Genomic DNA, 21,949 nt, shown 5'->3' with positions numbered 1-21,949 from the left:
CTATACATCAATAGCGGTTTTTAAAAACGCTATAGAGAAAAGATAACATGGGCAATCACAACATTAAATAAATGTTATAATAACGATAATATAACATTTTTTGAGCGCTATCAAAAGTCATATTTGTTGTAGTGCATCTACGAGGATAATACTTAGGGGATTGATAATACTATTCCTTATGTGTTTGATTCTTTACATGATGCCAATATTGACATTGCTTGAAGGATGGCCATTTCTAAGTCATCATCTACGGGTGATGAAGCCATCAAAAAGCTTTCAATGCTCAAGAGTTTAGAAACAAAAGTATTTGTTGTGCATATGTCGCATGCTCTTGCATCTCATCTATTTTTGCATGGTAAGAAGTTAGGAATGATGAGTAAAGGGTATGCATGGATTATAACATCTTCAACTATGGATTTCCTGCATTCAATGGACTCATCGGTTGTTGAGTCCATGCAGGGAGTTCTGGGTTTCAAGCGTTATGTTCCAGCATCGAAGGAGCTTCACAATTTCACCGTAAGGTAGAGAAGGGAACTGTACCTATATAATCCAAATGCTGCGGTATCCGAATTAGATGTATATGGGATTCTTGCATATGATATGTTTGGATTCTGGCAAAGGCATCAGAAAAGCTGAAAACTGATCGGGTTCCTGATGAAACATTTTATAAGCAGATAATAAACAGCAGGTTCACGAGTTTAAGCGGTAATTTTCAACTAGTAGACGGGAAATTAACTTCATCGGGAGCATTTGAGATTGTAAATGTGATAGGCAAGACCTTAAAAAGAGTTGGGTTTTGGAGTCCAATCACTAGGATCTCAAAGGAAATGAATTCATTAGTACTCTTCAATAAGATGAATATTAGTTCACCCTCACCAAATGATGATGAACTCGAAGCCGTTATATGGCCAGGAGGATCTGCAGCCATTCCAGAAGGTGGTGGTAAGATTAATAAGTTAAGGATAGGGGTTCCAGTGAATGGTTTTAAAGAACTTGTCAATGCGGCTCGGGATCCTCAAGGAACATTAATCGTTGAAGGCATCTGTATAGACGTATTCAAATCAGCCATTGACTCTTTAACATTTGAAGTACCTTACGAGTTCATTCCGTTTGAGGATGCTAGTGGACGAATGGCTGGATCGTATAATGATCTTATCGATCAGGTTTATTTTAACATACGTGAGCGAGTATATATATTACAAATTTTAATTTACATCTAACTTTATTTTACACATATTGACCATGATTAATTGAAAAACTAGAAATTTGATGTTGTGGTGGGGGATACAACAATTACTGCCAATAGATCTTTGTACGTTGATTTCACATTGCCATACACGGAAATGGGCATTGGAATGATAGTCCCAATTGATCAGAGCAACAACATTTGGATTTTCTTAAAGCCACTTGAACCAAATCTTTGGCTAACCACTGCAGCATTATTTCTCTTGACTAGTTTTGTCATGTGGATTATTGAACGTCCAGTCAATGATGAATTCCAAGGTTCGCGGGCGCATCAATTTGGGATGATATTTTGGTATTCTTTCTCAACACTGGTATTTTCTCAGAGTAAGTACACGTATATGTAATATGTATCTCTACACACACACACACACTTTAATTATATATATTTCAGAAATTAATTACTTTGTAAATGGGCATTAATTTTTGTTTTTCAGGGGAAAAGCTATTTAGCAATTTGTCAAAGTTTGTAGTGATCGTATGGTTGTTTGTAGTGCTTATATTGAGCTCAAGCTAAACGGCAACTTTAGCCTCTATGTTAACCATTCAACATATTAAGTTGGCCTCAATGGACAATATAGGATCTCAATTGGGCTCGGTTGTACCAGGAGCTCTAAGCAACTTAAATTTTAAAGATTCCAGACTCAAGAAATACAATTCTACTAAAGAATATGCCAATGCTCTATCCAAGGAGAGTAAGAATGGTGGCATTTCTGCCATTATTGATGAAATGCCCTACATAAAGGCCTTCCTTGCCAAGTATTCTGCCCATTACACCTTGACTGCACCCAAGAATACCAACAGTACCAATGGTTTTGGCTTTGTGCGTATCTCTACTAACAATATTATATTTAACTAATTAACCTCGTACAGATTACGTGTCACTAAATTTTTTATGTATCCTCCAGGTTTTTCAAAAGGGTTCATCACTAGTTCATGACATATCAAAGGCTATTGCAAGGTTAAGAGAAGAAGGGACTCTTACAAAGATTGAAAATGAATGGTTTATTGACAGACAATCAAGTTTTATGCATAAGGGTTCCATTAGTGATAACCCATCTAGTCTGAGCCTAACCAATTTTGGCGGTTTGTTTCTTATTACAGGGATCTCTTTAACTCTAGCTCTTGTTATATTCTTACTTCCTTCAATTTACAAAAAAAATGCTTTCTGGAAAGGTGGGGTATTGGAAAGAAAAAGTAGTACTTCATTGTAATTATCATTAAGGTAAGGCATCCATTTTAGGTTGCATTTCATTAATTCATCACTCTTTTACTAAATTATATATATATGTCCGTTTTAGTAATCTTTAATCACGTAAGACCATTATAAATATTACCTATCTATCTCGGAGTACTGAAGTAGATTCCAAACATTTATAGTCATTATATATTTATTTATTGAAATTTTGATGTTATAAGTGTCGTCATGCATGTTATAGTGCGCAATGAAATATGTATCAAGAATTTATTAACAAGGTTACACAACTCACAAAAATAATCCAAACAAATAAATTATAACACCTATGCCGCCGTGCATCAGATCGAACTTCTTATTGAGTTATAAGAATATAGAAATTATTTTGGGCTCACTTAGCTAGTGAGCATTTTGCACTCACTAAGCTCGTAAGCTTTACTGATCATAAACTAGATCATTGGCTGCACAAAAGTCTAAAATGGGCCTTGTGGAAAATAATTTTAGCCCAACCCAATGGGATCAACTGAAGAGGATCCACATGAATCAAATAGGGAATAGGTATAAAACTTAGAGTTGATTTGACAGCTCTTTGTGAGGCAGGCACGCTGGACAGCTGGCAATTGGCAAAGGAGTCGCTTTCGTTTCTGAGTCCGGATTCGACTGTTTTCACCCTTCGGCTTCCCGCACCGTTCTATAGTCATAAAAACGATTTGATTTTAAAAGTTTTATAATCGTTCGTAATATATTTTAGAAAACGTAAGGCCACGCACATCAGGCAAGGTCTTAATTAATTTTATAAGCTCTATCGCCTATAAATTTATTTTGTATTTATTTTTTGAAGTCAGAGTAAGGAATATAATTTTTTTTATTCTATTATTTATTTATATATTTTGAGAGAGGATTGGGCATCCCACTTCGTGAGCCTCATCAATTTTTAGAGTAAAAGTATAACTCTTTTATTAAATTTAATATAATTATATTTAATAAAATAAAATAAATAATATTATTATATTAATAAAGAATTAATAATATTACTATATATTATATTTATTTGAAAATATAATATTAATATATTTATTTAATATCAATAATTAATAATAAAAATAATTTATTCTAAGAAGATATTAATTCCATACTATGTTAATAGTAAAAATATTTTATTTATATTGCCCTTATCGATAATTTTTAATTTACATAATTATCGATAAAATTAATAAAAAATTGTGATGTACATAATTAAGAATATTAATAATTATTATAAATTTACAAATATAATAAAATAAATGTTTATTCATCAAATATATTTTTTATTAACTTTGTAATTAAAAACTACAATTCTTTAAACAAAGGTAAAATTATAATTTGAAACTATTTACTCCTAATCCAAGATAAAGTAAATACATAAATTATATTCTGATCTTCATTATATGTTTATATTTAAGTGTAAATAAACAAAGTACTCTCATTCTCACTCCACACTCTCAATCACAGGATCCCCACTCTTCAGGATTCTCACTCCAATCCAAAATGTAAATGTTACCTTAAGCGACCAATTAATAAATCTGAGGACAAAATACAACTTTACAACACAACAAAAAGTTTGATTAAAAAATATTAAAAACTATGCAAATCTTCTTATTTCGCTGAAAATTGTATTGTGTTTTCGTTTAGCACACACCAAACTCCTTTTTATGGTACAGTTTTTACCAAATTACTTTTTTCATCGATAATAGGATCACATAGAGTATATCTTACTGAAATAAGGGAAGCTTTCATACAATGGTATGTGTGATATGAGGAAGAAACAAGAAAAATAACAATAAAATTATTGATTATTAGTTGGCATTTAATAATACCAATATGGTTATTGATTCATATGGAAGAAAGAACCAAGATAAGTAAGATTCCACCCAAACTAGGGGGATACATTGATTTATATTTACAGATAAAATTCTCTTGCAAATACAATGCAAGGAGATACTAAAATTTTATGATGTACATTCTGTAATTTCCGGACACTTCTGACTCCAAGACTCCAGCATCCACTTAAAAGTAAAAAGCTAACTCAAACCACCACCCAGCGGCACTTTTGTTTCTCAAACTACACTCCATACCTCCACATACAAGTTACTCAATGCCCTAGTGAATCAGTAATCATCAAGAGTATATTATATAGGAAACAAAATGTTACTCATTACACTTTTCATCATCCAACAGTTCGTGCAAAGCAAAAGACAGCAAAAATGCAGCATGCTGAAATCTTTGCAGTTATATATATCACAAGTATCTAACCCAGCATTAGAAGCAGCTCTTTCTTAATGTGTATGTTAGTCGGGGACTGTGTAGACACAGGAATAACTTGCATTTGCAATGTACAACCAAAATACTTCGCCACAACAAATATAATTAATCAGCAGCTTTAGGTCCTTCCTTTGCTATGCATCCATCTCTTGACCAGCAAAAGATTCTTCCAAGATTCAAATGATATGCCGATTACTCCTGTTCAGGCTACTTTCTCACCAGGATTCTCTACATGCTTGCCATATGTATAACATCGGTTCCATTTCCTTCCAATTTGAGAAATCACCAAAGACTTCTAAATTAAAATGTAGAAAACCTAAAAAACAATGAGCAAATAACAACCTCGTTCTTCAAGCCATCGTATACTCATTGATTTTCTATTTGTGAAAGTACATCAACAAATGGTTAGAAATTATTAAGAAAACTACAGAAATTGTTGGCTGAATGAAAGACCTATTTTGTCTCCATGAAGGGACAAGCAGTGAGTTTAGACTTACAATCAACCGAATCTCCAAGGTAACATGATGGAGAAGTCAACTGCAAGATATTCAAAAGATCAAAGGCAGTACCCTTGCATGAACCATTCTGCTCAATGACCATCAAAAGGCCTATTTCGTCTCCATCAAGCAAGAACTTCAACGTGTCTCGCAAATGAAGAAAAAGAGAGAAGGAAATACTCAATAATAGAGCCCATCTTTTTTCTCATGGCAGTGGCAACCTTCTACAATGCAAAATGATTTCATTTATATAACTGTTCAAGAAAGTGAATGAATAACCAACCTCATTGTACAAATTACCTCATCCAAGTGAAGCCAGCCATAAAGCCAAATTAATGCAGTTGGCACAGAAAGTGAATCAGATTTTCTATTCAACTTCACCCAAGTATAGATTTTGATTTTTGACCCTGATGTTCAAGATGAAACATGCCTCACTGGTTTGAAAAAAAAAGTTATTTAAACTGTTGTAACACTAAAGTAAATTGCATACATATACTAAATGCAAAAACAAATGGACCTTTTGCTATTTTATATCCATTATAACCTGGTAAATATAATGTTTGATAAAGACTTGTATAGTTTAAAGTTCTTTCAGATTGAGTTTTTAGGGATTGAGCTTTGGCATAGATTGAATAAGTCTTTCATCCACGTCCAAAAAATCCAGTTTTCAAACAAAAGCAAGGTTTGATGATGTAGCATTCGAGAATAACCCAAGATCTTTGAATCCACAAATCTGCATGAGATAAAACTTGTAGTATATCATCAACTTAGTCAGAAGCAAGAAAACCATAACTTCATATGTGCATAAATGTTCCATGGTGTCAATGAACGATACTAACGTACAAATTGTGGCTTGGCAATTACCATACAAGAAAGCATGATAGCTTGCTTAATTAGTGATTACTATTGCTGCACAGATGACTTAAATTAGAAGAATTAATGCTACACATGCATAATTTGAAATATAAAAGTCATATCAGAGCTGATCTGCTGGTTAATTTGGTACCCCTGTAAGACTTTCCTATGAATATTAGAATAATTTACAACAACCTCTACGGTGCTAAGTCAATTACCACCTCATATCCCAAGCTCATATGCATAGCATTATTGGAAAAGATGGGATGCAAACATTAGAGCAAATACTTACAAATATTAGAAATACACAAATCGAGTAAAAGTTTTCACTTACCCTATAACAATGATCTATTTATTTTATTAATGGTAAGGAAAAGGATCCATAAAAGAATATATATATATATATATATATATATATATATATATATATATATTTGAAAAAAAGGTTCCATTGTGCTTGATTGACATTAGGCCATCAACCAAACTAAATGTTTGATATCTAGATAAATATGATATGAGGAACAATAACAATCCAAACCCATAGTGATATGAATTATTGTTGGAAAAAAAAATATATATCCTGTAGGTTATGTACCCTCTTTATTTAATTTATTCATCATATATTCTTGTGTATTATAGTAAGTGCTAAAAAATAGAAAGAACTTAAGGCTGAAACCTTAAAACCTAAAAATTTCTCTCAGAAAGGGAAAAAAATGAAATAGTCAAAATATTTACACAACATAAGAAAATAGGCAAAATAAAGAAGTGGATAGAGAAAAGCAACTAAAAATCTCCTTCAATTTTTTTTTTTCATCTTCACAGCACTAAATACTATGTTAGCATCATGTATGAAGAATGCCTTATGTTCGGACCAACAGAAGGAAATCCATGTTGGTCACAGCCTCTCAATACCAGAACAACGGATCCTATTAGATATTAATGGCAGTGAGCTGGTTGTTTCTTCCATTTCAAAATTATTTACACTTACACAATATGCTTTGCCAGTTAATTTTTTGTTTTTCCCAACTCTAAAAATTATTACACCACCTTGCTTCAAAGCATCAAAAGTAATTGAAATTCATCTTTTACAATAAAAATCAACAATAAAATTGATGAATCTAAATAATATGACGTAAGATAGAAAAACTAAAAACCTTTATAATAAATGATAAGAATACCTCAAATCTGAATTTCAGCTTTGAAAATTAAGAGTACAGAATCACCTGCTTCCGTTCAGTTGCTATTATACAGTGCCGACAGACAATATTCAACTGCTTTAAGCAAATTTTATGACAATGGTAGAGAGCACGCTAGTAGACAGCCTTGCCATTTGCACGAATGCTGACAGGTGTGCTCTCTCTCATTGTCAAGCAAATTTGTATTGAGTCTGGGCAAGGATTATATATCTGCATAAAAGAGTAATAATACAATCAGAAAACCCTCTAATAGAACTTCCAAAATCAACTTTCTTTAATCTAATGGCAGATGGACAACAACCAATACTTTGAATTTCAATTACCATATTTACTTATATTGGAGCAGCTTAAAGAGAAGCATGATCCAACTAGAATTTTATTCAAAGCCAATGAAGTTTCAAATTCATGCACAATCTGGATTGTCGACTCAAAGGCTAAAATAACATCAATGACCATTCATTCTTCCTTCTTTACAAGAGAAAGCAAAGTTTACATCATAAGATAAATGGCATATTCTTTTGAGCAGAAACTAAGGAGCATTATCACATACAATTAATCATCCAAAACCTTAACAGAGCTAGAATTAAACAAAAGTATGAGAAAATGAAAGATTGACAAAAAGAAAACATGAGTAAAATCAGAAGCGGCGGCCGGCAATTGAGAATAAAATATTAGAGCTTTGCCTTTACTAATATATATTTTAAAAAAGAAAAAGGAAAGAAAGAAAAACAGTAAAAGCTATAAGAATATATTTTTCTAGAAAAGGAAAGAAACTTCCTAACCCAATCTAAAAAATGCTAGGGGAAAAAAATCCATTAAACCCTAATGCCATGCCCCCTTAGAAAAAGAACGAAGAAAACAGCAGATAAGAAATTCTTTTATTAAAAAAAAAGTTAAAAGATAACAAAACACTAACATACATGAAAGCCAACTTTTAACTTGTTAAAAACTCTCTTTCAAGTTTAACTTGCACTAGATAGAATTCTCAGATCCCAATTCCCAACCCATATCATCAAGCAAACAAACAAACATACACTGGTACTGCACTAAATATAAAATCTAAAGCAAGAAGCAAAATAAGAAAAAACAAGCAAAAAACTACTTTCGTGCTGAAAATTAAATAAAAAATTTTAAGAAGAAATAAAAGAAATTGCCATACATTGAGAGTCATTTATAGACCTTGAAAATGTGAAATGACATGGCGGGCTGATCACTTGGAGATCCCAACAGCAGCACACACCGCGCTGGAAGACCAACCATTTGTCAGAGAAATAAGAATTAGAAGTACCTAACTAAAGAAGAGAGAAAAATATAATTGGCAAATAATTAATTAATTAATAATAGTATAATTACACATGATGCAAGTAGTTGATTACTTTTTACCATTCATCATGTAATGTGTTACTGGGGTCACCATCAACTCTTAGAGTCTACAGTCAGGATTCATCCACGTATGTCAGATCCTCATATGATATTATGATGTGTGTAATGTAGTAAAAAGTAACAGAAGTACAAGACAGGTTAAATATTAAATGCACCTTTCGAAATCCATGACTGGTTCACGTGATTTTACTGCGAGTGAAATGCACGTATTTTTTTTTGGTGGGGTTAAATGTCATCATCCGAGTTGGAGTGAAGTCACATCAAACCGTTCAATGCTGCGGGACCCGTTGGAGTGATAATTTTAAAGGTCATACCACGCATTTATTAGAGGGCTGTAGCCCTAGCACTATTGAATTTGTATTCAGCTATTGACGCCTTTAAAAACTCTTACAAAATTCTTTTTATGAATGGTTATGGTTATTTTAGAGTTATTTTAGAATAAAATTTAAATTATAATTATATACATAATAAATAATAAAAAATATATTATAATTTTAATTGATCATAAGAGAATGTTTTATTGTGAAATAGTTTCAATATAGTCGATTTTTTTTAAAATATCCTTCAATTAATGAATAAATTTATTTTTGGATAGAGTTGTTATTATTTATTAAGTTTTTCATTGCACTCTTTTTTCAATTAAAAATTTTATTATGAAGATATAATATAATCATTCATGAATCAATGGTAATTTTATTATTTAATCTTACTATCTCTTTTAATATCTCCTTTCTTTATTAAAATTTATTATGATACATAAAGTAAATATTATATTCAACAAACAAAATTGTTTAAACATTAACAAATTCAACGTTATTGCAAGTTAAAAAAAATGAAAGGATCCATATCCATTATGTAAAATTAAAAAATAAGTTTTTTTTGTACCACTTTGAATTTATTAAATTTTTTTAGTCAAATCTTAGAAGCAAATTTTTTTAATAATAATAGGAGGCAAATCTAGAGATGTTATAGTAAAAAATAAGGGAAAGGTAAAGTTGATTTAGCAAAAAAAGAATAAAGAAAGAAAAATTGAAAGAGAGAGAAATCAGTTTAATTTTTTACCATTATTACAGTAGTGACAAAAAGTAATTAATCAATGGTAATTTTATGATTTTTGAGAATTAATGAATTAAAATAATAAATTAAAATTTGATAATTATTTTAATTAAAAATTGGGTGTTGAAAAAAATGGATGGGTTTAAATAACTCCACCATTTGTTTAATCATTTACCCTATAATTAATTCCATAACTATCCTTACCTATTTCATTTGACCTTTTCTTCCCCTTTTTTAAAGAATTGATTAATAAATGCTTCCACCTTCAACAATGGTAGAAAGTGCTTATGAAATCTTATATTTTATTTTATTACCGCAGTTAAAAATTTGTTGATATCATAAGCACATTTAAAAAAATTCACGTTGAAGGAAAAATGCATTGTTCAACTGTGAAAAAGATATTATTTTTTAACCACTAAAAATTTTCAGACATATCAATTCAATATTAAGGCTTCCTGAAACCTACATTTTATCGCCTAATGTTTTAGTTGCTATTACTTTATCACCAAAACATTAACAAGTAAAAATTTGCTAACGTCATAAGCGTATTTAAGGAATTCCATGTTAAAGCAAAAAATTAACACAATTGTTAAATGATGAATGTTAAATTTGGGGTATTTAGCGTGCTATTGTAATGTTTGAAATGGTTTAATGCTACTGATATTGAAAGACATTATCAAAACTAAAGTTTTTAGCTTGTATTGCTTGGAATTTCGATATTTGAATGCATAATAGCATGCTTATATAATAATAAAAAAGAAAAGTATTTTTTTAATATAACTATTATTTTTTAACGTAATTTCTCTTTTCTAATTTATTTCTTTTCAATTGACAGTATCATCTTTTACGCTCCAGGTTAAATATTTAATTATTTTTAACATTTTTTTGTGGTAAAGTGATAATAGTTTAAATATTAGGTGGTAAATATAGTTTTGAGGAAATCTTGGTACTAAATTAATATATCAGAAAACTTCCAATGGAGAAATGATATATTTTTTCGGTAATTTCTTTCTTTTCAAAGGAAAAAAAATTGTCTTTTACGCTTCAAAAACAAAATCGATATTTAACTCATATTCCATTAAATATTAACTTATTTTTAGCAGAATGGTAGTAAAGCGATAACAGTGTAAACATTTTATGGCAAAATACAATTTTCACCCCTCCTCGTTCTTTTTATTTAGTAGTAACTAATCATTAATCAATCTTTCACTATTTGCCATTTCAAATTTGAGCAAAAATCTCTATGTTTTCTCTTCTCGCTTACTTACTAGTTACTAGTTGAAATAAAAAGAAAAAAGAAAATTGCATTAGAATCTAGCATTGTGATAATAAAATTATGAATATTTTCTAACTTTTTGAGCACTAGTATTTTTTGGGGAAAAAAATTAAGTAACTCTTTTGAAGTTAAATTAATTTTAAGATCTGAAAAGAATTAAATATGACCAAATAAACTTACATCTTAATGAGAAGAAAAATGAAGGGAAAGGGCTATAAATATCAAAGTATACGCATGATATAGTATATGATATTTAGAGATATAATAGCTGTAAAATTTTGTTGAGAGAAGAATTACCCAAAAAAGTAGTTAAAATAATAGTGAATTGATGGCCATCTTAAAAAAAATCATCTAATTTACCTACGATTAGAAGTAATACTTATTTTAAAATATGTCAGTTATCTTTTTATATAATTTTAAATAGGGATAAAATTGTAACGTTAGGAAAAGGTTATGACTACCTTGGAGCTGCTCTAAAGTAGAGTACGAATCACAACCACACATGCAAAGTGATAAATAGTAAAAAAAAAAAACTCATTATAAATTTGATCGTGTGATTATGAAAGAGTGTTCTACCTTAGAGCGGTTTCAATATAGCCAGACCCTCAAGAAAAATGCTTCATAAGGATTTTTTTTAGGGGTATCGATAGCATAACTCTAGAATTTTGGGTTTAGGCCCATCTTAAAATCACAGCTCTAGTAAAAATTGTGATATTCGACCCCCTCAATTTATTTCATCCACCTCCACTTTTTAATTAATTTTATTAGTTTCTAAGAGTACCTCCACTTTTCAATTAATTTTATTAATTTCTAAAAGTGCCCTAATTAAAAAATAAAAACAAATTTAAAAAAAACTACTTTTTTTCTTCTCTATCTATACACTCCCTTTCGTACATTAATCAACCTCTCAATCTCAATGATAGGTAACCACATTGCAAACCCATTTAAATCTAGTTGTTTCTTTAACATTATTTCAACCACCATGACATTGCCAACAATCGCAGCAATTGAAACTGCCATAGTCTCTGTTAGGAAATTAAGTTTCCTCCCAAGATCACTCCAAGCAATTTGTCAAGCAACAAATCAATAGAAAAATTAAATGAAGAATACATCAATCCCACAACACAAGATTTACTTAGAAAACTCAAAATCCGGAGAACAACCACGGCTGTTGTCAAAAAGACAACTAAAGAAAAATATTCAATATGTAGAAAATTATTACAACTACACTCTCAGAAATAATTTTCTTTCGCCCAAGCCCTAAATACACCCAAAACTCTCAACTTAAGAGTAATTATATTCAACTCTCAAATTCTCTCTAAATACAAGAGGAAGCAAATATTTGGGATGATAAAACTTATGAAATGATCTCCTATTTATAACCAAACGGATAGCATTGTTCAAACCGCGTTACTGTTTAAACCGCGCGGTCAAACCGTATTACTATTCACCACGTGGTCAAACCATATTTTTAACAATTCTCTCACTTGGAGATTAGATTGAGGACCAATTAATCTCCATACCATCCTTACTGTCTTCACCTTAGTCATAATTCTTAACATAGAGAATTATCATACTCTACCATAAAGAGTATATCATTTAGAATTAATTATCAATTCTAAGAATTTTACATCGGCACATATCGAAATATCCTGCTGAAATTTATAGTGCAACTTCCATGTTGGCTTTCTTAGAAGTTCGTCAGCCATCGATATAAATTCCACCACACACCTTACATTAATGTCAACCATGCCTTGTGTGCAAATTTTGTGGACCCCGTTAATAGTAACATGTTCTCTTTCATGGCAACTTGAAAATCCACATGCCAAAAGAACTAACCTAGTCTCTTATAAAAAAAAAAAAAAACTCACCACTTACGAGAATATCAATATCCCATTTACTGATTTTGGAGCAATTTGTCGAGCCCACTCTACCTTCTTGATAATTTGCTTAATGTGCCAAATTGCCCACACCTTCAAATCCTTATGCATACCAAATTGGATACGCCTTTGACTTGAATCCACACGGATTATTTGGATTGGCTCCCACTGCTCACGTGAATAATACCATATACGTCAACAATATCGAATATTGTTCAAACATATAGCATTATTCAAACTGCGTTCCTATTCATTCGTGTTACTATTCATGTCGCGTTACTGTTCATGCCGAGTTACTGGTCAAACCGTGTTATTGTTCACCGCGTGGTCAAACCCTATTTTTAACTGCCCAGTCATTGTTTATGACATGGATGTGAGGGTTTCACTTACAATTCATTCATTAGTTAGCTACAAAAGAATTCTTCAACAAAACAATTTTGAAAGAAATGGAAATACTAATGTGAAAGGAAAAACAACCCCAAAAAATTTCATATAAAAATATTAATTCAATTTTAAATTCTTTTTTTTGGTTTAGTTTTACAGTCAACAAATTGTTGGCGTGAGTTGTCAATTAAGAGATAAATCAGAGAGATTATAGAAGTTAACCAAATCATAAAGATTTTAGGAATAAGCCATAAACTACCAAGCCATTATTCTAGCAGTAAAAATCTGTATAGCCCAAAAATAGCGTAGCAAATCTCTCTATAAATGTATACAATACCTCTGTAACTTTATGCATGAGAAATATACTGAAACAAATTGACACAAATTTCATACATATAGTAGAAGTTTTGTTCCCATACTGGGTTTCAACTGATATGAAATTAAAGTGAAAAATAGAACAGATGAAACATGTTTTCCAAAACTAAAAAATATAATAATGTTTTTCTTTTCTTTTAAGTTTCATAACATGGTAAGTCCACAATCAATCTAATTCAAAATGAAACATAATTTTCAAGCTGAACCTGGAAGAGTCTTACAGAAAGATATGATATTTTTATTAAGTTTGTGAGGAAAAATAAAATAGATTTATTGGAAAAGAGATCTTATTAGGGTAATTTTAGAAATAAGTTTGAGGGTCCGTGAGATTAGTCAAGACAGTCAAATACCACTGCTCCTCTAGTAAACCAATAATATATATGTCACAGGTTTGGGGTAGTTTGAGAGTGTTATAGAAGAAAAAATAGAGGGTTGAGCAACGTTCAAGTCAATTTTTTTTATAATTTTCTTAAATTGGATGGACAATCGAGATAAGAGTTCCTATATGTAGGGCAAGTTTTGAAGATAGAAATGCGCTACTTCATTTGGAACTTGTGGGGAAAGAGAAGTTAGTTACAATGTAAGGTCAGAAGGAAGTTAAAAATCATTAAAAAAAAATTCTCAGTTGATGGGACTCTGCATCTTTGGGTCTTATTTCATTTCAAACTCGATTAAATTAAATTTAAATTTGAATTTAATGCATTTTATAAATCTCAGGGAATAAATTTGTAACTTCAACTAATTTAATAGAGTATGCCATTTAAATTTTTTAGGTAAGCGGATGCAGCTTGTCCCTTAATGGCTCTGCCACTACCTATCCTTTTTTAATTCCATAGTATTAATTGGTTCAAAAACCCCAATTTTCTAGAGAGTTATTTGTCAATTGAAAGAACTAAGAATACGACAATAGCAAGAGTCGAAGAGACCCCTATTATAAGAAACAAACACCAAAGTTAGTACAGATTAGACTGGATGGATTACTCACAAAATTATTTGATAGTTGGCTATTAAACCATACATGTTCTTTTTTTGTAAGCATCCTTCTTCTCTTAACTTTTCAATAGTCTTTTATATGTCATGGACCAATAGTTAACCTTTCTAGGAAACCTACTCAATATAAAGGCATAAAAGGGAAACCTAAGTTCCATGTTTGTATTGCCCAGACATTTAGAGTGTTATATTGAAAAAATATTGTTGCTGTATATTGGGAGATTGCTAATTTCCTCCTACAATAATCAAGATATACCATTTACCCCCTGCAATTTTATAATAGTCAATAACACCGACGGTAAAAGTTTATAATATTACCCTTATTTTCAAATACACTCTTATTCATATTTATTGTAAATTAAATAAATCACATGAATAGAAATTAAAATTAAAAAAATAAGTATTAAAAAAATATATGTTTTGATGTGAAATAATTAATAATAAAATGTTTTTCTTGTACTTTCTTATTTTATAAACAGTTTCTTATAATGACTATATAAGAAAATTATTATAAAATAAATAATAAAATATTTTTGTTGTACTTTTTACATTTAATTTTAAAATATTATAAAATATCTATTAAAAGAAAATGTTTACAAAATAAAAAAGTATAAGAAAAAATTTTATTATTAATTTTTTTTGTTCACATCAAAATAAATATTTCATGTTTTTAATACTTATTTTTTTCAGTTTTTATTCATATGATTTATATTTTTTAATTCATTTTCTATTCATATGATTTATTTAATTTATAATAAATATAAATAAAAGTGTATTTAAAATAGAAGTAATATTGTAAACTAATGTTGTCGGGGGAGTTATGGGCTATTATAAAAACATTAAGGGAATAAATGACATATGTTAATTAAAGTAGGGGGAGAGATTAGCAATCTCCCCAGAAATTAATTACTTTGTAATTGGGCATTAATTTTTGTTTTTCAAGGGAGAGACCATTTAGCGACTTGTCAAAGTTTGTAGTGATTGTAAAGGGATGGCAAAATCCTCAATGGGTTTGGGGCCCATGGAACCCCACCCGAAATGGAGAAAATTTTTAATAATTTTTGGAGAATGGGAGAAAAATAATCCCTAAATTTTTAATGGGGTGGGGTTTGGTTTTGTACTCCCACCCTAATCCCCATTATATATAAATATTTTTTAATTCTTAATTAATAATTTTTATTTTATCAAATATAATGTCAATTAATAATTTTTTTTATTTTTATGTAATATAAACAAGATATAACTAAAAGAATACCCTACAATATAATTCTTTTTCGACTCTAAAATATTGTTATATTTTTTTTCTCTTTTACATTGTTGCTCTCTTCAAACATTTTTCAGTTTTGATATAATTTTAAGATATTATTTTAAACTTTTAGAGTTTTTTAAATAATTTCAATATTTTATAATATGATGATATTTTTATTTTAAGTCTCTGATTTTTAATTTATTGAAATTATATATTTATATCAACTATAAAATAAGTAAATAGGGAATGAGGTGGGGATGAGAAATCATTCTCCAAGTGGGGATTCCCCATCTCCACCCCACTAAATTTATTGGAGAATGGAGTGGGAAATGGAGGCAAAAATTTTTAGTGGGGTGGGGAATGAGGTAAACCTCCCCACCCCCACCCCACATCATTGCCCTCCCTCATTGTATGGTGTTTGTAGTGCTTATATTGTGCTCAAGCTACACGGCAACTTTAGCCTCTATGTTAACCATTCAACATATTAAGTCGGCCTCAATGGACAATGTGGGATCTCAACTGGGATCGGTTGTTCCAGGAGCTCTAAGCAACTTAAATTTTAAATATTTCGGGGTAAAGAAACACAATTCTGCTGAAGAATATGCCAATGCTCTGTCCAGGGGGAGTAAGGATGGTCGCATTTCTGCCATTATTGATGAAATGCCATACGTCAAGGCCTTCTTTGCCAAGTATTCTGCCCATTACACCATGATTGCACCCAAGTATACCACCAGTACCAATGGTTTTGGCTTTGTGAGTATCTCTACTAACAATATTATATTTAAGTAATTAACCTCATACAGATTACGCAAAAGCAATTTTGTAACTAAATTTTTTATGTATCCTCCAGGTTTTTCAAAAGGGTTCACCATTGGTCCATGACATATCAAGGGCTATTACAAGGCTAAGAGAAGAAGGGATTCTTACAAAGATTGAAAATGGATGGTTTAATGACAGGCAATCAAGTTTTATGCACGAGGATTCCATACGTAATAACCCATCAAGTCTGAGCCTAACCAACTTTGGCGATTTATTCCTTGTTACAGGGATCTCTTGCACTCTAGCTCTTGTTATATTCTTACTTCCTTCAATTTACAAAAAAAAATCTCTTCTAAAAAGGTGGGTTGTTGGAAAGAAAAAGTAGTACTTCGTTGAAATTATCATTAAGGTAAAGTAACTAACATAGGGCATCTTCAATCACACAAGGTCATTCTAAATATTACCTATCCATCTCAAAATACTAAAGTGAATTCCAAACATCTATAGTCGTTATATATTTATTTATTAGAGTCTTAATGTTATATGCGTCGTCACGCATGTTATGGTGCGCAACGGGATGTGTGTCAATAATTTATTAACAAAGTTATACGGCTCATAAAATAACCCAACCAAATAAAATTTAACATGTATCCCGTCGTGCATCAGATCAAAATTCTTACTCACTGAGTTATTTGAACATGGGAATTATTTTGTACTCACTACGCTAGTAAGCATTTTGTACTCACTAAGTTAGTAAGCCTTACCAGTCATAAATTAGATTATCGGCTGGACAAAAGTCTAAAATGAGCCTCATGGAAATATTTTTAGCCCAACTCAACGGGGATAAACTCAAGAGGAGGACGCACATGAATCTAATAAGGTAGTGTTTACTTGCTGGAGTGGGAGTGTGGAGTGTGGATTCCTCCCACTCCAGCGTTTACTTACCTTAAAAAATGGGGGAGTGGGAGTGGGAATCCGTGGGTCCCACTCAATTTTGGAGTGGGGAGTGGGATTCCCGCTCCCATGGGAGGAGGTGGGAGTGGGAATCCACTCCCCCTTCTTCCCATTTTATCCTTATAATTAAAATTAAAATAAATAAATAATATTTAATAAAATAAATAAATAAAATTTAATAAAATAAATAAATAATATTTAATAACATAAATAAATAATATTTAATAAAATAAATAATATCATATTTATTAAAAATAATAATTATATCATATTTATTTTATTAAATTTAATAAAATAAAAATAAATAAATATTATATTTAAATTAATAATATTAAACATTAATTTTAATAAATATTAATTATTTATTTAATTAATAATAATAAATATTTTATTCTAAAAATATATTAATTTTGTACTATATTATCAATAATAATATTTCATTTGTGTTGCTATTATTAATAATTTTTATTCACATAATTTAAATTAAAATTAATAAAAACTATGATTTACATAATTAAGAATATTAGTAATTATTATTAATTTATAAATATAATAAAATATTTATTTTATTTTCCAAATATATTTTTTATTAATTTTTTAATTACAAATTATAATTCTGTACATAAGGATAAAATTGTAATTTAAAATAATTTACTCCCAATCCAAGACAAAGTAAACAAATAATTGAGATTCTGATTGACAATCCATACTTTCATTTAGTCTAAGTAAACACCATACTCCTACTCTCACTCCACACCCCTAATCCAAGGATTCTCACTCTTCAGGATTTCCACTCCACTCCAATCCAAAAAGTAAACGCAGCATAAGAGTAATCGCCTAACAGGTACAAAAGTATAGGTCGATTTGATAGCTATCTGTCAGGCAGGCCTGAGGACAGCTGGAAAAGATGTCGCCTCGTTTCTAGCTCCGGGTTCGGCAGTTTTCACCCTTCTGGCTTCTCGAACCCTTCAAGAGTCTAAAAAAGTTTCATAATTTGTTTTAGAAAAAGTAAGGGGACGCACATTTGGTAACGTCTTAATTAATTTTATAACCCCAATCGCCAAGAAATTTAGGCGACCAACTAATAAAACAAAGAGCAAAACACAGTTTTATAACACAACAAAAAGTTTGATTGAAAAATATTAAAAGCCATACAAACCTTCTTATTTCGCTGAAAATTAAACTATATTTTCTTTTAGCAAACACCAAACTCTCTTTTATGAATACAATTTTTACCACATTTCTTTTTTCATAGATAATAGGATCACATAGAATATATCTTAGTGAAATAAGAGAAGCTTTCATACAATGGTAGGTGTAATATGAAGAAGAAACAAGAAAAATGACAATGTAATTATTGATTATTAGTTGGCACTATCGATGTGGTTATTGATTCATACAGAAGAAAGAACAAGATAAGTAAGATTCCATCCAAACCATGGGGATACATTGATTTATATTTACAACTAAAATTCTCTTGCAAATACAATGCAAGGAGATACTAAAATTTTATTAAGTACATTTTGTAATTTCCAGACTCCGAGACCCCAGCATCCACCTAAAAGTAAAAAGCTAACATGAACCACCACTCAGCGACACTTTTCTTTCTCAAACTACACTCCAAACCTCCATATACAAGTTACTCAATACCCCAGTGAATCAGTGATTATCAAGAATAGATTATATTGGACGCAACAAATACAAGTTACTCAAGAAAAGACAGCCAAAATGCAGTATGCTGAAATCTTTGCAGTTATATATATCACAAGTATCTAACCCGGTATTAGAAGCAGCTCTTTCTTAATGTGTTTGTTAGTCGGGGACTGTGTAGACACAGGAACAACTTGCATTTGCGGTGTGCAACCAAAATACTTCACCAGAATAAATATAATTAATGAGCAGCTTTAGGTCCTTCCTTTGCCATGCATCTATCTCTTGACCAGCAAAAGATTCTTCCAAGATTCAAACGATATGCCAATTACTCCTGTTCGGGCTACTTTCTCGCCAGGTTTCTCTACATGCTTGCCATATGCATAGCATCGGTTACATATCCTTCCAATTTGAGAAATCATCAAAGACTTCTAAATAAAAATGTAGAAAAACCAAAAATCAATGAGTAAATAACAACCTCTTTCTTCAAATCATCCTATATTCATATTGATTTTCTATTTGTGAAAGTAAATCAACAAATGATTAGAAATTATTAAGAAAACTACAGAAATTGTTGGCTGAATGAAAGACCTATTTTGTCTCCATGAAGGGACAAGCAGTGAGCTTAGACTTACAATCAACTGAATCTCCAAGGTAACATGATGGAGAAGTCAACTGCAAGATATTCAAAAGATCAAAGCCAACTGCAGTACCCTTGCATGAACCATTCCGCTCAGTGACCATCAAAAGGCCTATTTCGTCTCCATCAAGCAAGAACTTCAGTGTGTCTTGCAAATGAAGAAAAAGAGTGAAGGAAATACTCAATAATAGAGCCCATCTTTTTTTCTCATGGCAGTGGCAACCTTCTACAATTCAAAATGATTTCATTTATATAGACGTTCAAGAAAGCGAATGAATAACCAAGCTCATTGTACAGATTACCTCATCCAAGTAAAGTCAGCCATAAAACCAAATTAATGCATTTGGCACAGAAAGTGAATCAGGATTTTCTATTCAACTCCTCCCAAGTATAGATTTTGATTTTTGACCCTGATGTTCAAGACGAAACGTGCATCACTGGTTTAAAAAAAAATGTTATATAAACTGTGTTAACACTAAAGTAAATTGCATACATATACTCAATGCAAAAACAAATGTACCTTTTGTTATATTTATATCCATTACAACCTGGTAAATATAATGTTAGATAAAAGACTTGTGTGGTTTAAACTTTTTTTGGATTGAGCTTTGGCATAGATTGAATGTCTTTCATCCATGTCCAAAAATCCAGTTTTCAAACAAAAGCAAGGTTTGATCGATTTAGCATTTGAGAATAACTCGATCTTTGAATCCACAAATCTGCATGATAAAACTTGAAGTATATCATCAACTTAGTCAGAAGCAAGAAAACCATAACTTCGTATGTGCATACATGGTCCATGGCATCAATGAACGATACTAACGTACAAATTGTGGCTTCGCAATTACCATACAAGAAAGCATGATAGCTCGCTTGCTTAGTGATTACAATTGCTGCACAGATGACTTAAATTAGAAGAATTAATGCTACACAAACATAGTTTGCAATATAAAAGTCATATCACAACTGATCTGCTGGTTAATTTGGCACCCCTGTAAGACTTTCCTATGAATATTAGAATAATTTACGACAAACTGCACAGTGCTAAGTCAATTACCACCTCATATCCCAAGTTCATATGTGTAGCATTATTGGAAATGGAATACTTGTCTGGAAAAGATGGGATGCAAACATTATAGCAAATACTTACAAAGATTAGAAATACACAAATCAAGTAAAAGTTTTCACTTACCCTATAACAATGACCTATTTATTTTATTAATGGTAAAGAAAAATCCAAAAAAGAATATTTATTTATTAAAAAAGAAAAAGGTTCCATTGTCCTTGATTGACATTAGGCCATCAACCAAACTAAATGTTTGATATCTAGATAACTATGATATGAGGAAAAATAACAATCCAAACCCATAGTGATGTGAATTATTGCGGGAAAAAAAAAATATCTTGTAGGTTATGTACCCTCTTTATTTAATTTATTCATCATATATTCTTGTGTATTATAGTAAGTGCTAAAGAATAGAAAGAACTTAAGGCCAAAATCTTAAAACCTAAAAAATTTTCTCAGAAAGGGAAAAAAAATGAAATAGTCAAAATGTTTACACAACATTAGAAAATCAACAAAATAAAGAAGGGGATAGAGAGTGGCACCTAAAAATCTCCATCAATTTTTTTTTTTATCTTTGCAGTGCTAAATACTACGTTAGCATCATGTATGAAGAATGCTTTATGTTCGGACCAACAGAAGGAAATCCATGTTGGTCACAGTCTCTCAATACCAGACCAACCTGCAGCCAGAAGAACAGATCCTATTAGATATTAATGGCAGTGAGCTAGTTATTTCTTCCATTTCAAAATTATTTACACTTACACCTTTGCCAGTTAATTTTTTGTTTTTCCCAACTCTAAAAATTATTACACTGCCTTGCTTCAAAGCATCAAAAGTAATTCAAATTCATCTTTTACAATAAAAATCAACAATAAAATTGATGAATCTAAATAACATGACGAAAGATAGAAAAACTACAAACCTCTATAATTAATAATAAGAATACCTCAAATCTGAATTTCAGCTTTGAAAATTAAGAGTACAGAATCACCTGCTTCCGT

General features: G+C 30.7%; 2 protein-coding genes, 1 non-coding gene and 1 pseudogene across 8 annotated transcripts in view; 1 reads left to right on the top strand and 3 right to left on the bottom strand.

The window, feature by feature from the left end:
- LOC102608480 (uncharacterized) overlaps positions 1–21,949 on the bottom strand; it is a 69,892-nt gene that overhangs the window by 46,478 nt on the left and 1,465 nt on the right. The window contains exon 1 of one of the 6 annotated variants that reach the window (XM_052434796.1): positions 21,713–21,933. The exons of 4 other annotated variants lie outside the window; for them this stretch is intronic. The gene's annotated coding sequence lies outside the window, so the exon portion shown is untranslated. Of the gene's footprint in view, positions 1–8,465; positions 8,598–21,712; positions 21,934–21,949 lie in introns of those variants that run through there. One more of the 6 variants, XM_052434800.1, reaches the window with a different exon arrangement.
- Positions 226–3,134, top strand: LOC127900333 (glutamate receptor 1.2-like; annotated as a pseudogene).
- On the bottom strand, positions 4,333–21,714 carry LOC102607314 (uncharacterized). Its single transcript, XM_052434805.1, has 4 exons — positions 20,403–21,714; positions 5,536–5,642; positions 5,236–5,371; positions 4,333–5,054 (listed from the first exon to the last, which is right to left on the bottom strand). The coding sequence occupies exons 1-4, from the start codon at positions 20,422–20,424 to the stop codon at positions 4,954–4,956; spliced, it is 366 nt and encodes a 121-aa protein (XP_052290765.1). The 5' UTR covers positions 20,425–21,714; the 3' UTR covers positions 4,333–4,953.
- MIR535D (microRNA MIR535d) lies at positions 7,349–7,489 on the bottom strand. The gene has a single exon (NR_161572.1). It is a non-coding gene; the product is annotated as a microRNA MIR535d (primary transcript).

This window comes from Citrus sinensis, chromosome 2 (assembly GCF_022201045.2).
Source record: "Citrus sinensis cultivar Valencia sweet orange chromosome 2, DVS_A1.0, whole genome shotgun sequence".
Taxonomy (NCBI): domain Eukaryota; kingdom Viridiplantae; phylum Streptophyta; class Magnoliopsida; order Sapindales; family Rutaceae; genus Citrus; species Citrus sinensis.
Note: the sequence above shows the minus strand (reverse complement) of the source record. Positions and strands in the feature narration are given on the sequence as shown.

Bases quoted from the DNA above. Each gene is read 5' to 3' on its own strand.
- LOC102607314 (XM_052434805.1), bottom strand. From the start codon at position 20,424: ATGGATATAAATATAACAAAAG. The intron at 5,643-20,402 runs GTACATTTGTTT...CTTGAACATCAG, and splicing joins GGATATAAATATAACAAAAG to GGTCAAAAATCAAAATCTAT. The intron at 5,055-5,235 runs GTAAGTCTAAAC...ATTGTTTTTTAG, and splicing joins CCTTGGAGATTCGGTTGATT to GTTTTCTACATTTTAATTTA.